The sequence below is a fragment of the Copadichromis virginalis genome, linkage group LG1 (genome assembly GCF_057382275.1).
Source record: "Copadichromis virginalis isolate Kocher_CV1m ecotype Utaka linkage group LG1, C_Virginalis_male_GT1.1, whole genome shotgun sequence".
Taxonomy (NCBI): domain Eukaryota; kingdom Metazoa; phylum Chordata; class Actinopteri; order Cichliformes; family Cichlidae; genus Copadichromis; species Copadichromis virginalis.
In genome coordinates this window covers 22,113,854-22,130,629 of record NC_140618.1, presented here as the reverse complement: position 1 = coordinate 22,130,629, position 16,776 = coordinate 22,113,854, and the positions used below count along the sequence as shown (strand labels likewise).

General features: G+C 41.6%; 1 protein-coding gene across 5 annotated transcripts in view; it reads left to right on the top strand.

Moving 5' to 3' along the window:
* The window catches only part of sox6 (SRY-box transcription factor 6), a 131,535-nt gene that overhangs the window by 108,139 nt on the left and 6,620 nt on the right, over positions 1–16,776 (top strand). For all 5 annotated transcript variants that reach the window (XM_085454795.1, XM_085454805.1, XM_085454822.1 and 2 more), the window contains 3 exons: positions 117–304; positions 9,579–9,684; positions 16,143–16,316. In XM_085454795.1, the coding sequence (XP_085310921.1) occupies positions 117–304; positions 9,579–9,684; positions 16,143–16,316 (468 nt within the window). The remainder of the gene's footprint in view (positions 1–116; positions 305–9,578; positions 9,685–16,142; positions 16,317–16,776) is intronic.

The window sequence follows — 16,776 nt, the reverse complement described above, 5'->3', positions numbered from 1 at the left end:
ACACTCACATCCAGAGAGACCAGAGTAGAAAACGTTTGTACGGATGCATTTTGGTTGTTTTTCTTTTCTTTTTTCAGCATGACGTGCTAATTTCACTCTGCTCTGTGTGCATGCAGATATTCTGTCCAGCCTAAACTCTACCGCGTTGTTCGGGGACCAGGACACAGTGATGAAGGCCATCCAGGAAGCTCGGAAAATGAGGGAGCAGATCCAGAGGGAACAGCTGCAACATCACCAGCAGGGCATGGAGGCAAAGCTGTCTGCCCTCACTTCAGTGGGCCTCAACAACTGCAGAGCTGACAAGGTTAGAACAAGTTCCATTTCATCTTTCTCTTTTTTTTTAATCCCTGAATCAGGTCCTCTCTATTGCAGGACTTCTCTAAAAAGGAAAAAATGTTAGTAGCTGACCACAAGACTGTTTGCTCTCCCTGCAAGTAGCAGAGGAAAGAAACTATGCAAGAAAGTGGAACATGCCGATTTTGCTACAGCATTAATTCTTAAGACTAATCATTTTCTTTAATCCAAGTCCAGGGAGGTCGTAATGATAACAGCTGGCATAGTTTAGTGTGTTCATGTATGTTTACTCAAATTAGCATGAATATGTTTGTGTGTGCGTGTTTAGAAGCTTGTGCGTTGCCGGTGTTGGTGTGAGGGCCATGACAGGCCATGGCACTGCCCGGTGTGGGTTAAGAAGACTCTGAAGTCTCTGCCCAATTAAAGCCGACTTGCAGCCCTCTCCGTCCCCTGACACGGGATGGGGTTGCTTTGTACCAGGAGCACACACTCCCAGGGATTCCCTTTAAAAATATCTTCAATCGATGAGTCAATCAAGGAAAGAAAAAAGCTGTCCTCCTCTCTTCAGCTTGATGCCATGTTGCCAGTTGGCTGTGAGGAGCAGGCAGAAACTGGGAGCGATGCTCATTAATATTTCAGCACCTGACACTTTCAACCAACAGCCTCAACTAGGTCAATGTATATGTAAAAAAGTCAATGAATATCTATTTTGATTTCCGTCTAATTTGGTGTTTGGAAGATATCACTGTCTATGCAGGTGGCAATCAACTATGCTCTTACTGAAGTGAGGCAAATAAACCGATGCAGCCCATCGAGGCGATGGAGAGGAAGCACAGAAGCATGAACAAAGATAAGAAACTAACTGAACTGATCAATCTCGTAATTCCCCAACAAAAAACTCAAATAGATGTGACTTAATTTAAGAGACGAACAGGTGTGCCGCCTTCCACAAAAGATTTGTGAGCTTTTATTTTATTATTTTAGTTACATTGTGACACATCACGCTTCAAGCACGAGTGTTCAAGTACCCTTTAGTCATCCTCAGTCACAGGAGCCGCCTCCCTGCGTCACAACTGAGGTGAACCTGTGGTCAGCCAAGCAGTTAATTCTGGCATGACAAGAAAAGAGCAGAACAATGGCTTAATCAACAGACTGCACACACCTACAGCTACACTGTCCGTGTGGTATGTAGAGCATAAAATGTTTTTACTTTCTTTTTAGTCGGTTTAAGGTTTTTTTTCTTTTCTTTCAACTTTGCACTCAGCTTGTGATCAGCCAGTTTTAGAGCAATAATCTGAGATTGTAGAGATCCTTTCTTTTTGCTTGAAATAATGACTCATTCCTCACCAAAACACCTTTTGTCTGTATTTTTCAGCACTTACTTGTTTATGGCAGTAACAAAGTGAATGTATAGTATTCAATACTAGAATGTATGAAAGGCAATAAAGTACTATTTAGAACAGTTGGATCGCAGTATTGTGGCTATTTAGACCCATGCATGCCTTTGAAAAAACTATGATACCCACCTCTTTTTGTGACATATCAGTCCTGTTAAACGGCACCTTAACTGAGCACACCCTTGGACTGCCTCCTACGCAAATCATAGTGAGATATTGTCACCTCTTAGTTTCAGTGACACTGGTCCTATTAGGATGGTGTAAAATTAGATGCAGGCTTTATCAAGTCAGCTAAAAGAATTGCCCCCATCATCTTCATCCTTTGGCTGTAATAAAGAACAGTCAGTTGTAATTCAGCAGTGAAATGAGAGAGAAGCCGAGCGGGTCTTTTGCTGATACAACAAGCCAGCAGACTAGAATGGTTCGAATAGCCGAGATAAAAGCTTTCACTTTGGTCAGTTTCAGAATATTAATATTTTAAGAAAGCACCTCACCTGACATAAATATGGCGTGGTCTTTAATAACCCCCCTCCCAGTCTCTTGTTTGGAAGTTTATCAAAGTGAGAGCTTACATGAAGAAGATTCTGGAAAGGTAACATAAATGGGATTAAGGAGAGGTTAAGATCATTCAGTGTGGCTGTTAGAGGGGGATATTAAATATTGATTTATCCCACTGTAATGACCGGGCAGAGGAGTGGGTCTAAGTGCTGCTTAGAGATGGATCAATTCATCTTTTCATATAAAGTGTATCTGAACAGTACAATGCATTCCTCCCAAACCTTTATCACCATGACTCTAGCTCTCTCTTTCTCACTCTCCCTTCCTGGCCATTGACCTAGGAGAACACTGTGTAGATCAGACTCTGTTCTACGGTATACAAGGCTTTAACCTGAGGACATGTGAAATATTCATGTTTTACAGGAGCAGATTTTCCTGCTTGTCTTTTTATTTGTCTGTTTTTACTATATCCCATCAGTACAATAAAACCTTTTACAACCCTTCTGCAATTTGCCTTTTTAAAATATTTATCTATAGGTATTATTGTCTGCAGAGGCAATTACTTTGTTCCATTATTTACCATCTCTTCCTCACACAGTGGAAGCTTTTACCTAGAATGCACCAGTATGCCTGCAGTCATATACACTACAACCAAATCCATTTGTAACCATTTGAATTTTTCCCCTCTATAATGCACCATAGCTTCAAGTGGACATGCTGTTTTTCAGGGTCATATGAACCATAAGAAGCATCTGCGTGTATATGTTTTTACTCAGATGTTGCATGGATGCATTTTTGACCTGAGGTACCGCCTGCTAATACATTTCCACTGACTCAGCAGGACAGAGCAATCATTTCAAATCATTCATATCAAATGTTCAAGCTGAATTAACACATGAGAGATGTAGAAAGCTAAATATTTCAAAAAAGTTTTCAATAGTAGGCTTGTATCGCCCCATTGTGACATATACTGCATACATCTACATAACGAAGTGATAAAAGAGTTTTCGTTTTTATGTAATTAGCCACATTAAATAAAGACAAAAAAAATCCAAGTGGAATTCAATACATTTAAAAACTGGCCAAGTGTACAATCAATAGTGTAATTGTCTGGAAACTGCAAACTGCCTGTTAATGAGCAGAGGAATTCCTATTAAGAAGAAAGAGTGTTAATTGAATGTTCAGCCTTAGTCATTCATGACTATGTGACAAAAGTCATTTTATACATTTCATCTATTATGTGCACACACACACAAGCAGTGTACTACATACTGTTTGATCATGTGACTAAATCTGCAGTTTTTTCACAAGTGGTGCATAAACAAATCTCTAAAATAGGAGCATCAACCTCTTTTGCTTGAGTTCCAATAAACTGTAGTATGTGATGTTCTGGAGGTGTCAGATAAAATATATTCCTCTGCTGACATGTCCCTAACCGGAATCAAAAGGGGAAAGGTCAGTGCATTAACCTATCGAACTGCCCTTTCTGCCCCACAACTCTCCTCTCCTCAGTATTGATGACTACAATTGTCCATTTCCCGTTTCCCAAAGCTCAGCCTGTAAATATTCAAATGAGCTTACACTGGTGCTCCAACAAAATCCAGACTCCTAACCTATTGGTTATAGTGGTTATACTGTTCCCCCCCGTGTGTGTGTGTGTGTGTGTGTGTGTGTGTGTGTGTGTGTGTGTGTGTGTGTGTGTGTGTGTGTGTGTGTGTGATGCCAGGACTCTATTCAGGCAAAGCCCTCACAAAGACTTTGAATATAATCTTGTCTGGTTTGCAGCCCTGGAAGCAATTTTCTGCTCCTTTTCGACTGCTGTCTTGGAAATTGCAAACCAAGGCATTTTGGCTGCAATGTAAATCCTTGGCATACAAGGGTTTGCCCATCCAAATTAGATTATGCTCCGCTCCCAGACACTGGCTGTAGCCAGCAAGTGCTATTGTGAAGATTGCTTACATTAATGCTTTGTCCAATTGTTCAGCTCAGTCAAAAGAATAAAAAATAATGTATGACTCGGGATAAAATGCGCCTGTGCATGGTGTGTGTGTCTGCGGGCTCCTGTCCCAGGTCAAGTCTTTTGCTCTCCTGCCTCTTCCCCAGAAAGACATCAAGAGTCCATCTTGGTAGGGTCATTTGGCGATGGTGGCTCCATTATTTTCTACAGTTGTCATCTAACATAGTGCATTTCTGGCTGGCTACAGTTGATTAGAAATGCTGCTGGCCCTGGTGGCTAAGACCTGTGATGCTGTAGTCACCACAAGGCACATTCAACAAAGGATGAGGAAAAGAATAGGCTACAAAGGACCATTTATAGTCTATGGTATTGTTGCAGTAGGACCATGATGGCCAGAGTGTCCAACAAGTCTTGATGTGTTGTCTGGATGTGAAAGGCGTTTTGGTAGAGCCGCAGTTTGAAATATCCTGCTGTTGGTAACCTGAACAGGTTTGATAAGGCTGGAGATTTAAGCCCAACTTAACATCGAACATTTCTGGTTCATCAAGAATTGGAAATTCGTAAAAGTACATGTTGTCACCACAAATTACCTCAGCGGTGCGGCAAAGAAAATAGGAACTGAAAACCGTGTTAGAAATGTTTCGCAGCACTCAGATTGATACACAATTTATGTTTCAGCGCACGCGGGCTGAATTGAGAATGACCCAGTATTGCGACATTTTCCTTCCAACCACATGTGTAATGTAATAACATGATCAGAAAATGTTCATAGTAGACATGTAGAAGTAAATAAACTGTTTCAACTAAATTTCAAACTAGCACTGAAGGGTCACACTGTGTGGGTTTGTCTTGTTTTCACTGCAGCAAAAATGATCTTGAATAATGAAAATGCTTTTTTTTTTTCACGAAAAAAACGAAACTCACAGAAAGCACACAAGAGGTTAGCTTACAAGATGTTTAAGTGGTTTAATTAAATTAAATTAAAGGCCTTTTAAAACAAACGGGTTGATGCCCTGGCAGTACAAATAGGACTGGAATAGCCGGCCATCTCCGCTCTGTGTGATGTTGAGTATGACTACTATGGAACAGATGCCAGGCTTTTGTGGCTGCTACTGTTGATTCTGCTGCTGCCTGCATTAGCCTTAGCAAAGGGACATCTATGGGTAAAAAGAGAGCAACAGCCTGCATGAAAGGCACTGTGGGTTTACCGCATGGCTGGATGTACTTAACATTTAAATGGTTCAAAACTAGCAAAAACTACTGGAAAGCTGCAGACTTATAAATAACCTTACAACTGGTTACAATACAAATACAAAACAGATGAGGTGCTGAGCTGTGAGAAGCTGCAGCCATGTTAAAGTGCAGTCTTTGTCTGCATCAGGACTGGGACAGATTGTTGAGGGCTTTAGTCTGAGACCCTCAGAGTCTTCACTCAAGGACTGAAGACCACAGTGGTGACTGACACTTGATACACAAAGCCCTGCATTGTGGTCAGGACTACTGCCTTCAGCTTGCCACATACCAGGTGTGTGATATAACTGGAGCCAGTTCAGCACATTATCAAATATAAGCGGGAGTCCTGTCGCTGTAAAAGCTTGAATCATGAGATCTTAATCATATACAATCATACACTTTCCAGTGTGGTGAGATTTAGTTTAATGGTTCTCACCAAGTGCAGTTGTAACTGCTCTCAGAATTCATAATGGGACTTAAATGTTTCATTTAACTGTGGTGTGAGAAATGTAAAGTTTCACTTACTTATTTATTTTATTTATGTAGAAGATTCAGTTTTCATTTCACAGCCAAACCCGATCCTCCAAACCGAGCTGACTTCCAAAAACTGCACCACAGTTAGTTTTCGCTGTACTTTTCTTTCATGTGTATTTGACCAATCCCGATCCATCTGGATTTGCCTTTGCCTTTTTGACTAAAGCTATTTGCAAAGGAGAGAGTGAAGGAGTGTCAGGATTGGCAATGCGTTGCCTAAATATAGGGCGGAGTAGGCACAATGCACAGGGCCGTCCGCCACCCGCCTCTGCCCAGAATACACCCTGTGGGTAGAGCAGCAGGCCTCCGGCACATGTTCTGTGGCCAGCCAGATTAAAGCTTTCCTTACAACACTGACAAGGGCCCTTTTGGGCTCCCTCGCCCAAGACGTTACACAAACTTTGCTATCTACCCCCTTTTTTTTCTCATCTTCCTCTGTGACTCACAGTCTCCCTGTGAGTTCCCTCACAAGCCAGCCATGTGCAACTGAACAGATACATGTGTTACCAAACTTTAAAGACAAAAGACTGCACAGGCAGGGCAGATGAGATTATTGTGGGTGGCAGTTCTCCACTACAGCTCTGAGTGCACTGCTATAATTTTAGTTGTGGGGAGGAGAGCTGCATGCTGAAGTCATTTAAGGGAGGGACAAGTTGCTTGCCAGCGGTCGTGGTCAGAGTGGGAGGGAAATGATGTGTACTGTTATATCTTTTGTTTCCTTTCTCTTTATCTTTGTCTATTCACACCAGCCTCAATTTGTTCTTATTTTGCGTTGTTTCAATACATTTTCCTCAGCTGGCCTTGTAGCATTTATGTTTGGTTTTTGCTACTTTAAAAACCATATATACATATATATATGTGTTTGGGTTTTGTTTTGTTTTTTTAAATATTGGCCATATACTGATTGGCTCCCTCTTTCAAAGTCTCTCCCTCTCTTTCTCTGGCAGGATGGCTAGCTTCCCCAGATACTGCATGTCCTTTGCTACTTCTCTGTGTCAGAGTGATCAGTAAAAATTTAATGACACTATAAAATAATAAAACTGCCATTAATTTATCACAGCACTTGATGCGTGTGCAGTAAAGAAGCATTAGTTCACTGAATCTTTTCCAACCTTAAAACAAAACCGGGATGCTTTGCGGATAATTTACAGCCCTAATTTCCAGTCTATTTCTAATTCACCGATATAAATTATGGAAATTATAACCAATAAGTATATTAAGCGCAGTATATAAAATTTTATGAAAATTTGTGGTACCATATTGCACAGATAGTCTGATATTAATTAGCATAGCACACAGGAGGGGAATACTGCAATTAGACCATTACATTACAACATGTAAAAGAGGTTGTATAAAGTATATGTAGATGTTTTTCCACTAACCACAACCTCCCCTTTTCTTTTTTTCCTTTTTTTTTTCCTTGGGTCAAATTAAGTAAAGCTACCTCAAAGACAAGAGCTTCATTCAGTCTTGTCCCGGGCTGTCTGGTGTGCTGATGCTCACTAATCATATGACTTTGTGCGGTGGAGAAAGAAGTTCAATGCTGAGCTAGCCATTAATGAAATTCATTGACGGATGGTCCCTGTTCTCTTTCCTTCTCAGCCCAACATGATGCTTAATGATCATGAGTTTATAAAAGGACTTGATTGATCAAGAGGGAGCAACGAAGCGCAGAAGAGGGACGAGATGACTACTTTATTACAGACACACACACTACCCCATGAATGCCGCGTCTTCTGAGCAGACTGTCCAAGTAGCATCTGAAGCAGCACCATCGCCCATCCAGCTAATCGCACTTCAGTCACTTTGTCATCAGGCTGCTAGCTTCTTTCATTAAGAGCAATAATGTGGCTGGGTGATGAATGCGCGTCTGTGCGTGTGTGCGCGCGTGCTTGCTCGTGCGTGTGTTGCTTTACACAGAATGTGACACAGAGAGAGGCACCATACTCCATCTTCGCTTTACAAAGTGTCCTCATGCCCAGCAGGGACCACCACATATGTCATAATTAGAAAACACTTAAGTAAGCAAAGGGCCGTCAGATAGACAGCCTCTAATCACAGGCCATAAGCAGGTAGTGGTTAATTGTACATCAGAATCACTCAGCTGGCCATAAATAATGACTGCTCCTTCAAGTATGATGGTAAATTGCAGTGCTCTTTCTGTCTCTTGCGTGGTCCTTTCTTTTGAGGAATAGTTCTTGAATAAATAAAAGCATGAGGAAAATCAAAATACTGTGAAAGGCCTCAAATGGACTTGAACTATCTTCATTCTTCATCTTGTCAGAATTTTTAACCCCCAACAAAAAAAATGCACAAAAGGAGAATTTAAAAAAAAAGAAAGAAAACATTTTAAAGAGATTTCTTTTTTTGTTGTTCTTGCCTCTGTCACTATAATACATTTTGACTTTTTTCACCAGCATGATTTCATTTATCATAATAAAAACAAATAAGTTCGAATAAGTCGGCTAGCTGGCTACAGGCATAAACTAAATGTTTGCGGGCACAGTTGTTAGAGCTTCTTAATTTTTTATCACCTGGGGAAAAAGAACTTCCCTGTGGGGAGAAAACGTGAAAAAACCCAACAAAAACAAAACAGTGGAATGCCTCACAGAGGAGGGGCTCAAAGATTAATGTGTTTGTTGGTGTCGTTGCATGAGGCAGGGGAGCTGTTAGTATTGTGTGGGGACTCTACCTGAGTGTCTGCTCAGACTGCATGTGATAGGCCTGTTTAGAAAGAAAAGAGGCAGAGGTCAGCGCAGACAGTGCATCTTTGGCAGAGATTGAACGTGCACCCTGGGAGTAAAACAAATGCTTTTTTCTGAATGGTGGCAACATGCCTGCTTTTAGTGTCATCCAGGCAAACCTGGGAGGGGGGGAGATTATTTGTATCATGCAGAGTCAAAGTGTCCATCTCCTAGTTGAGTCTTTAGAGAGGAAGACAGCCCTTTGCTAATGCCCTGTGTATTCACTGAGGAAGTAGGTCATTCAACAATGGAGCCAGCAGCAGTCGGCACTCTCCCCTTGCATAATACATTAAGTGTAATGTGCAGCAACTATTCAGAGACCCCCCGAAAGCTGTTATTTTATTCTGTAAATGCACATGGACATGACATTTAATATTGTCACGGAGCGCTGAATGACAGGGTTTCATTGTGCGACAAGTACAACATGATGCCAAGTTTAATCTGAGCACAAAGAAACATGACAAACGGGAAAACACGGTGTGTTCTCCAAAGCATGAACTCTGAATAAATGATGGGCGCTGAGCTCAGGGCGCTGTAGACTGGAAGGCAGGATGTACGGAGAAGATTACAGAGGAAAATCTGAGCACTGCAAAGAGGGCCACGGCCCCATTGTGTGCTCGGGATCACAAAGTATCCTTCTGTAAATCTATTTAGAGCACCCCTGGCCCTCACTGTCTCGCTGCCTCCTGTCATCCATTATAACAGCTACAGAATAGAGAGATGAGGAAAAAGCTGCATCTAGCTCATGTCAAAAGAGCAGCTTTTCAAAACAAACTGCATTTATCAAAGACACTTTTTTTTTTTCTTTTCAAATTTTCAGATTTGTGATGGAGTTTGTTATTTTTTTTTCAGCTGTTTTGTCACTGTAAAAAGGTGTATATGTGCTGGTTTGTTTACCTGACTCTTTGTATATCTCTGTAGGAAAGAGCACACTTTGACAGCATTGGGCACCACCTTGGCAAGCTGGGTGAGGATGGAAAGCTTGGCCACAGAGTTATTGACCTCACCAGGCCAGAAGATCTAGATGGTAAGGCCATTATTGGGTCTCTTGTTTTGTTTTGTTTTATTTCATTGTTTTTCTGCCTTTTCCCTTTAATTATTATTACAGGCTTTTAAATTCAGTCCTTACATCGGCATAATTTGTAACATTTTACTCAACTTTCTAAACTATCCGGGGGGGTAAATATTAAGAGCAATGGGTGGATTGTCTACACACTCAAAACTGAGTCTACCTTTTAAAAGAAAAGGGAGTTTTGATGTGTAATAAAGGCCTACTGCTCAGTACTGCATGCAGAGCGGTTGGGACAGTTGTGTGCAAGAGAGAAGTGGTGAATGCCGTTTGAAATGAGCCATCGCTCTGAGGTTTTCACAGGTAGGTGAGCGAAGAACAAGGGTGCCTGAGGACAAAGCTGGCTTTTTTCCAAGCTTGACTCCTGTTGCTGTTGTTGCTTGTCTGAGGTCCTGGGCGCATGTGTGTAAATTCTGATTACACCAGTGTGACAAATCGTCATCTGCTTTTGTGGAGCTGGCTCCTACACAGGAGCAAAGAGTTCCTCAGTGCAACTAATATTTGTCTGACATAAATATTTGTGGCAGTTTCCATGGGACTTCAGAGCCAGAGCAGAAAATAAAATGGTTCTGACTCATCTTTCATGCCTCAGAAAGTCTCGGGGCAGAGGGATAGATATTTCTCAGGACAATGTAACACATCGGCATTTTCCAATGAAGTTTTAGGCACGTTTCAGTTCAGTTTTAGAACTAAATGGTCTTGCTCAGTTGGTTCACATAGACTTTTTTTTAAAAAAAATCTTGCTATAAAAATATGTGTTTACCAACTTCAAAGCACATTTAGTTTCACATCACACCCAATTCTGAAGATGAGAATTAGAGGTGCATTTAGTGGATTCATTTACATGTTTCCCATGTAAGCCACAGCAGAAGATCCCATCCCACCCGTCTGACTCCTTGGACAGATGTGTTTTGAGTGCTCATTCTCCCAGTGGTAACCCTCCCTCTGTGGCTACTGTGGAGTCAGGACTGAAACAGAGTGCGCACCAGGGAAGTTCTGTCCTTTTAAGTCCTGTTTAGAGCCGAGGGAAAGGCTAGCACCAGACACCGCACATCAGTTTTCCCAGTGGGTTATGGATTAGGAGCAAGCAAAGGTTAGAGGAGAGAAGAGGTCCTCTTCCCAAGGTGGGGGGGTGGCTGGGAGACAGGGCAATGGACATAACTCAAAACACAGTTAGCATTTCTTCTATTACACCACATACATACATATATATATATATATATATATATATATCGGTCTGTGTCTTTAGGCTTTACCAACAGGAAGGCACGGAGATGAATGATGTGAAGCAGGATTTTGAGATGTGAACCACAAAGTATTTACTCTTCTGAGAACATGCTTACATCTGAAATCTTGTGAGGATTTTCTCTTCCTTGAACCAAAGAGAGCTCGGCTCCCTGGCATACCATAACATAAAGAAATATACAGTGCACGAAAATATTTATATTCTGTTTAATAGCATAAATATGAAAGCATAGAAAACATTAGCCTTCTAGATTATGTAAGGTCAAAGGTCATCCAGGTGCCAAGTATTTTTTTTCAATGTGAATAAGATCTGCTGAATTGAAACTTGTTCTAAAAAATTACCATAAAAAACCACAAATGTTTCTATGACAAAAAGGCAGTTTTATCCAAAAAATGTAGCATCAGTAACTAGTTTTGGAACAACCTATAAAAATAGGAGGCAAATGAATTTGGAAACATTTTAGCCCCCTCCCCCGAGTAGATCAGAACACACTGCACATACTTTTGGTGTTTCCTGAAAGGGAAAATTACTGGGTGCACCACCTCACCCATACATAGGGTGTGAAAGCCCATTGGTGTGTAGCAGCTTTCCATCCAGAACAGAGTAACCGCATTGAGCAGGCACAGTGACTTCTGTTATCGCGGCAGTTCACAGAAAGCTTTAGGTTCTTTAAGCTAATATTTGCAAAGCAGGCAGAAACCCAACTCCGAACAACCAAAAGTGTGTGTGTGTGTGTGTGTGTGTGTGTGTGTGTGTGTGTGTGTGTGTGTGTGTATGGGAATGGTTAAAAAATAGGAATAGATGGGATTTTCATCATTTAACAAAGTCACAAGCCACACACATGATCCCTTGGCAAATTCATTAGGTCTTTACCAAATACCACAAAAGCCTGAGCCCTGAGGCCCTTCGTTCATTCACATATGGCAGTATGGAGCTGCCATATGAGGTTGTGCGTTTGTCTAAAACGCCCCCATCACTCAGGGTCTACAAAGAACAAAGGAGTTGTTGAGAGATGTGTGCAGGCAGGAAACAGAATTAATCTAAAAGCCCAATGAGATAATATCAAACAAAGACTGAAGAACAAAAGAGAAGCTTCAGCTGAGAAGTGTCCTTGTGGAATAGGATAAGAAAAACAGTAGTCTTGCACTTTTGCTACAGATCACTGACAATGAGTTTCTTTACATCGGTAGCTCAGAGCTGTTGTGAAGTGTTATATGGGCTGATTGTTTGAAGATGTTTGTTTTTCTTCTGCTGTGAGTCTGTGGGAATCAAGCTCTGGCTTTTATTGCCGGGGAGTTTTTCTGGAAGAAAGCTTAGATGAGAAGCCTTTGACATAATAACGTGTCAAGTCACAAAAACAGTAGGTGCACAGGTCAAAACAATCAATAAGAAAGTTCTGTTTTGAAGCTGGCAAATTGAAATTTAGAGCAAACGAACAAACGTGTGTATTTCTCTGTGAGTGTCAGAGGCCGAGAAGTTGTGAAAGATTAAACTAAATGCATAAGACAGCTGGCTCTGCAGGCAAAAGTAAAAGCTGCGGCATGTTGAAACAAGCTGCCTGTTTGTTCCCAAGTTCCCACGTGTGTGCATGCATTCACACACTATCACACACACACACACATATACACACAGAGGGTATGGAAACCCAAACGATCCCAACTGGGTACTAAAAATAAGACAATTGAGATGTTTTAATGTGGTTTACATCACTTGTGATTTTCACCGGTTTAATTAGCATGCCACGAACTCAGACTGGACCAAAGCCACTGAGCGCCGCATCCTGTCCGTCCACACACATTAATCTCGCCTGATCCTGCTCTGAGGGAGAGGCTCTATTGTCAGTAGTAAATGCCTTCACTCAGAGGTGTTAGATTTGATCCCAACAGGGAGGGCTTGGCAGGTTTGCGTGATTGTTGCCTGCTCACTGAGGCTCATCCTTTTTGAGCGGATTCCTGGGTGACATTATGTGTCTGCCCATAGAACAAAGATGAGTAAGGAGGAGGAGAGGGGGCAGCTGGGGCAGCGCTACCCTCTGGCTTGCTATATGGTCGAGTCTGAGCCTGCAGCTCACAGGTGTGACAGGCTGTGGGGCCTCACTACATTCTCTCTCCATTTCGCCCCCTTTCTTTTTTTGTTTCCTTCTTCCTCGTTATTCACTTTCCCTTTTCGTTCTTTATTCCACCGTGTGCGCACACACATAGACACACACACAATCATTCTTTCACACTGTAATTCATGCTGCTCATCTGCAGTGTTTCCAGGAGAGACAAATTAAAAGGGGATTCTCATATCGCTCTGTCACACTTGAGCTGCGGGCCTCATGAATCACAATAAATTCTATTAAGCAGCACTCCCTCTGTTTCGCTCCCTCCCCAGCTACCACCCAGGGGGCCTGGCCCTGTCACCGCTAAACATCTGTGTTTATTTACACAATCACACACCTAACTAACTGATTCCTAAATGTCCTGCCCCTCCTGGAAAACAATAGTTATTGCTCATTTGCAAAATGTCAGAGCAGCGTTGCGATTTTCTGCAAAAATATGGAAACAACCTGGCAGTAAATTGCATGTTATAGTTGCAAGCAATTTGCTGTGTGAATATACAGGATGTCCCCGATTAAGTCATATATATTACAGGGGTTGAATAAGGAAGCAGTTCTGTACTTCAAGGTGCTTTCAGACAGATCACAGACCTCGCTGCTATTTCAGGTTAAAGGTCTTTCGCAAAGTTGGGCTGTTCGTTTCTCCGAGGCAGCTTCCATCACTTTCAGTATTTTACATATCCAAGCCACACAGCGTCTGCCTCGGAACAACTTACGAGGTGCATCACTCCTGTTGTTCAAGTCTGCAGTTTTCTGCAGCATCTGACAGAGCAGAAAGCGATGCTTTTCTGCGTGCAGTCATGTGCAGCAAAAGACCATGCCTCATCTGGATTCCCTCCAATGAACCTAGTCACGTGGCTGGTTTCCTGGCTAACTATGGATGTGGCACTAGGTGATGGCAGGCAGTTGTTTTGTCCCCCCCCTTCGCTCTACATAAGAAGATCACCTCTGCCCATATACATGCGCACCAGTATATAAATTGCTGAATCAGTGTCAGTGATAGAGTAATGGCACGGCAGGCATCGTAAATTACGGCAAGCGATCCCAGGGCGCAGACACTGGCTGTCGTGTCTGAGTGAGCGCTGCGCTCCTGAGCTAATGAATACCTTCATCTGGCCCCGGCAGTCAGCAGATTGCCCCGCGTTGATGGATACTGTCAGCCCTCCGCCACACCACATTTCATTGCACAATAAACATGGTTGTCAAAACCAAACAAAGTGAAATCAATTCATCCTGTACAGTGAGTGCATGCTAAATGAAATTAACGTACTGTGGGGTTCGGTGGCAGCAAAGGTAGTGTATTATTTTTGAATTCATGATGGCTTTCGGGCCAACAGCATTTGAGGGAGCTCAGCAAACAGAGTAAAACGCGGTGCTTGCAGAGGTAGAGAAAGTATTTCGAAAAGTAACAAAAATCTCTAATTTGGTGCATATTTTACAAGACTGTGAAATTAAAAGAACACAGGCGTCTAGATAGCAATGATGAGGAAACGCATTTATATATGGTTAAAAGGACATTTTGGCAACTGAAAATGAATTTAAAGTTATAGATAACTATGCATTTATTACCTTTCTCTGCATATGTAATGTTTAGTCTGTCTATTTAAGACAAATAGAGAGACCAGCAAACACCTGCAATTATATGAGTTTGACTCATAAGTAAATACACCTTTTTATTGGCTTTCCAGGTAAAGGAAGGGATCATAAATGTGGCTCTTTGGCTGTTAAACATGAGCTGCTGAAAAGTCAATTCATCTGCTTTTGCACTGTGAGAAACAGGCTTTTCTACTAGGTAGGTTAGACCTCAAGAATTCTTACCCTGTAAACAAAAACAAAGTTCCAGCACACCTTTATCTCTATTGTACTGCAAGTATGTTGCCTTTTTAAAAAGACTTGTCTCATATAATAATTCTGAAAACAGGACATGTTCTTTTGAAGCGAAGACACTTCAACTCTTGAGGCTGAAAATGCTGCAGTAATACCTTCAGTGATTAGAGCAGGGCGAGGCTTCTGTGGATTTGGAATAAATGTCTCTGCACAGCCCTCCATTACTCATTAAGAGTTTGATTTTGTTTATCAACTGAAATAATAATAGAAATCAGACCCCAGGTAACGTGTGCCAAGGCTGCTAGTGGAATGGTCTAATGAGAAGGCTTCACATGTGGATGATGAAATATGCATGAGTCATCCCAAGCTTTCTTTTCCAGATTTGAGATCATTAAAGATGTATCGTAGCATATGGAAGGCTTTTTTTGTCTTATTTTTCAAGCCTTGTTTATCAACATATTTTTGTTTGTTTAAATATTCATACTGCTTTTATTTAATTCTTTCACATCTTACATATAAAAGGAAGCAAATGCGCATGCAAACAGAAATCATTATCAGTCTGATGTACAGTTTAATACTGAGAGAAACTCTCTTATGCTGATTGTGAATGCCCTGATTGAGAAACAGCACTTTGTAGAATCGGCACACTCTCCCAGCTAATGTGTGCTTGGTTTGTTTGTTTGTGTGCGTGCTTGAAGGAAAGAGGAAGAAAGTGAGAAACAAGGGGAGAAAGAAGTGTAAACCGAAGGGGTTTTTTGTGCATATATATGTAAAATGGAGTTTGGCTTTTATAAAGAGTTTGTGTTTCCTCGCTTTTTCTTTCTTTTTTTTTTTTTAAAGTCAGGCTCAAATCTTATATTTATGTTGGCTGTGAGTCTGAAATATATGTGCACAAGTAGAAAAGCTGGACTTGTGGACAGAGAACTGAATTATTCTTGAAGTCAAAGGGCTCCTCCTTGTTCTCTCTGTACTGCTTTTGGATAGACCCGATTTAAAGAGATCAGGTCCACCTTAAACGCCATATTCAACCCTGTAGACTCTGTTGAACAGTGTTTGCATCTCTGCACTCATTTGAAATAATTGTCATGATGGAGATAGCAGATGAAGGAGAGTTTAAACATGGCTTGTCACTTAATGTCTCGCCACGCTCTCTCTTCTTGTTCCTGCCCTTGTTTTTTCCGGGGTCCAAGGAAGTCAATGGCTCTGCAGATAAACCCCAACCCTATTATTGTTGGCCAACAGGAGGCGCTGGACCTACCGAGGCGCGAGTCTTCAGGGAATCTCGGGGAAGAAACAACAACGAGCCCCACATTAAAAGGCCAATGAATGCATTCATGGTGTGGGCCAAGGATGAGCGGCGCAAGATCCTCCAGGCTTTCCCCGACATGCACAATTCCAACATAAGCAAGATTCTGGGTAAGACTCTTTAAAAACATACAGCTGTGAGCACTTGACTTCTTTGCTTTATACAAAACTGATAATGATGCACCATTTATAGTTTAGTTTTGGTTTAGTTTTATAGTTTTGCTAGAACCACAGCTTGTTTCATAGCTTTTGACATGCTCAAGAGCACTGTAGTCAATCTGAGTTTTTCAATTACTAATGGTGTTTCTCCAACACTGACTTACCAGGCTTTTTTTCAGTTTTGCTCATTCTCATGGGTTTATTGCACTCGGAAAAGCATATATCTTAGAGAGTGTCTGGCGTCTAAAAAAGAGAGTATGCACGTTATCTCGTAGACCACTGTGCATCAGTTCGCCTCAGCATACAGATGGATTTATAGCCCATCACTAGCATAAGTGTTTGTCATGAAAAATGACAGAGACTAAATGGGTCTTGTCCCCTCAACACTGGAGTCCATACATCAGAGCTGTTA